At 32.6% G+C, this 2,427-nt stretch overlaps 1 protein-coding gene and 1 long non-coding RNA gene across 2 annotated transcripts in view; both read right to left on the bottom strand.

Moving 5' to 3' along the window:
• Positions 1–1,231, bottom strand: LOC109580516 (uncharacterized). Its single transcript, XM_019993793.1, has 7 exons — positions 1,193–1,231; positions 1,060–1,070; positions 780–978; positions 339–426; positions 183–293; positions 96–139; positions 1–41 (listed from the first exon to the last, which is right to left on the bottom strand). The coding sequence occupies exons 1-7, from the start codon at positions 1,229–1,231 to the stop codon at positions 9–11; spliced, it is 525 nt and encodes a 174-aa protein (XP_019849352.1). The 3' UTR covers positions 1–8.
• Positions 1,232–2,015: 784 nt separating this feature from the next.
• LOC109580523 (uncharacterized) overlaps positions 2,016–2,427 on the bottom strand; it is a 2,867-nt gene continuing 2,455 nt past the window's right edge. The window contains exon 4 of the long non-coding RNA XR_002184263.1: positions 2,016–2,108. This is a non-coding gene — a long non-coding RNA (uncharacterized LOC109580523). The remainder of the gene's footprint in view (positions 2,109–2,427) is intronic.

The following is a 2,427-nucleotide window of genomic DNA, read 5'->3' as shown; positions in this document are numbered from 1 at the left end:
GTGGAGTTTCAAATTGATACTGCTATCAAGTTTTTGCGGCTCTAAAAATAAGAATGATTGTTTAATTATTAGTTTAAAATAAAAAGGATCATTACCAGGCTGTGAACCTTTAGGTGTAGATGTTTTGCAGCAGTAATAGCTAAAAAATTAATAAATAATAATAATCATATTGAAATGCTTACATATGTTATGCTCGGCTGGATTGGGGGAATCAGGGAAAATGTCGTAGTCTTTCGCAGTTGTTTGTGAGAATATATCTTCAATAGAATCATTTTTATCTATAATAGAATCAACTATAGAAATAGTAGCGAAATATTTAGGCTAAAATTATTGCCAACTGATATCTGCTGCCTGCTTCTTCTTCCTTTCATGAGCTAAGTTTGACTTCCTATATAAATACAAAATTAACAGGGAAATGTGTAAGACCTAAACATCATTTGCAAATCACAAAAATAAAATTAATAATCAATTTCATTCAATGATGGATTCAACTATTATACCAACAAAAACACAATAAATTATAAAACTTACTTTTTTCCTTGATCATTTTTTTCCCTGTGCTGATGCATTCGGCTTTGTAGTATAGGCATTGCTATTAAATTAAACATAAAGTAAGTCAATTATAGTTATAGTAGTACTTGCATGCTCCAACAGAAATATTAAATCACATGCTATTACGTCACTTAAATAAGCCAAATAATATAAGGATTCAACTGTTTAATTGCACACTAAAAATAAAGGTAGCTAAGCATGCAGCATCTGCATGAATGACATCCAACATCATAGAAGGCAATCAGCTTACGTCCAACATCTACTATTTCAGCTTCATACATTTCCCCATCATCCCACTCTGTATTTATTTTGTCCCCCAATAAAAATGACGTGCGTCCATCACAAGGGATTTCCAGAAATTCCAGTTCATCTTCATTCTTCATGCTAATAACACCGTCATCTATATTTTGACTATATAACAAACACCTATAAAACAAAAAAATTAAAAACTTTATTAAGTAAACCATAGTCCCTGACTTTCATATCCCTTTGGTCAACTCATATCACAGAACAAACACCTATAAAACAAAAAAATTAAAAACTTCATTAAGTAAACCATAGTCCCTGACTTTCATATCTCTTTGGTCGACTCATATCACAGCTGAATGGAGTAATCTGTGGATGAATTACAGCAATGTACCAACTCTTCGTCTTCTTTTCCGTTTTGCAGCTGCCGCATTTACGCAACTGGTACCATGTGCGCATGCACGCGCAACTGAAACCATGCCTAGAAAAAGGTGCGGCTATGGGCGCGGTCAAGGGTGGCCATCATATCATCATTGCCCATCGTCATCATGTCATATCTCTACTTAGTCAAAAGTAGCTCATATCTCTATTGTCAGACTGTCAACAAAGGCAGGAGTGTCTTAATTTAGCTCATTCCTGGGCACTGAGCAAGAGTTGCACTGCTTACATTCTACCTGAGTACTGAAAATTTTTCTGGCACTGAGTCACTAGTCAGTAACCTGGCGATTCTTCTCACCCATCATATTCTCATACAATGTTAATAAATCTGCAATTCAGTGTAACTGTAATTTTCGTGATCTGGCATTCATTTCTCTACTGAAATTTCATGGTCACGCATCTCATCATATATTTATTGCCCACAAGCCTGGCAAGCCTATGGGGCTCTATCTTTTAAGGAGTATCATGTCGGGTTTGACTCTAAATGTCTCTATTTGAATCTGGTGAATTATGGATTTTTGGTTCGGCAACCCTTTCTATTTAGAGATACTCTTTCATTTGGCGTCTGTTATGAGCAGGACGTCTCTCTTTTATACCTATCATAATCACTGTGCCGGGCGAGTTAAGAAACTTCTTATGGTCATTTCTGTTTAGACAAATTTAATACTATAACAATTTGTGTTCATTTTATTACTCGTGTATTTTACCATAATTTTTTGTTCTAATTCTCTCAATCTATCAAATTTTAATTATCAATCTTATTTTTACTTTGTCTTTAAAAGTTTAAATTAGTCACACTGATAAAGTTATTTATGGCTTGCATTTTTAAGCATGTCCTTCAGATTCTTTTCTCTATTATTTCTTCTCTCTGTCTATAAAAATAATATAAATAATATTAATTAATTATAATTAATTTAATAATTATTATTAATAATTAAAAATGCAAGACCCAGCACTGTCAAAAGGGCTATTTTAGCTTACGATACACATCAACTCAAGCTGCCAGAAAGATCGCCATAGAGTCTCAAGTTAACACATTAATATATATTTCAGTACAGCTGCACAGTATTGATGCATCTTTTTTATTTCAATATAATTTATTTATAAATTTTTTGTCACTGAAAATACATGTATAATTATAACAATTATTTTTTATGTACTTATAACTTCATTATGCAATTATGATTACTG

The sequence above is a fragment of the Amphimedon queenslandica genome, unplaced genomic scaffold (genome assembly GCF_000090795.2).
Source record: "Amphimedon queenslandica unplaced genomic scaffold, v1.1 AMPQUscaffold_13488, whole genome shotgun sequence".
Taxonomy (NCBI): domain Eukaryota; kingdom Metazoa; phylum Porifera; class Demospongiae; order Haplosclerida; family Niphatidae; genus Amphimedon; species Amphimedon queenslandica.
The sequence above is the reverse complement of the archived record's forward strand: the minus strand, read 5'-3'. Positions and strand labels throughout refer to the sequence as shown.

Bases quoted from the DNA above. Each gene is read 5' to 3' on its own strand.
- LOC109580516 (XM_019993793.1), bottom strand. From the start codon at position 1,231: ATGCGGCAGCTGCAAAACGGAAAAGAAGACGAAGAGTTG. The intron at 427-779 runs GTTGGATGTCAT...AATGATGTTTAG, and splicing joins AGCTGATTGCCTTCTATGAT to GTCTTACACATTTCCCTGTT. The intron at 294-338 runs GTTGGCAATAAT...CTATTTCTATAG, and splicing joins GAAGCAGGCAGCAGATATCA to TTGATTCTATTATAGATAAA.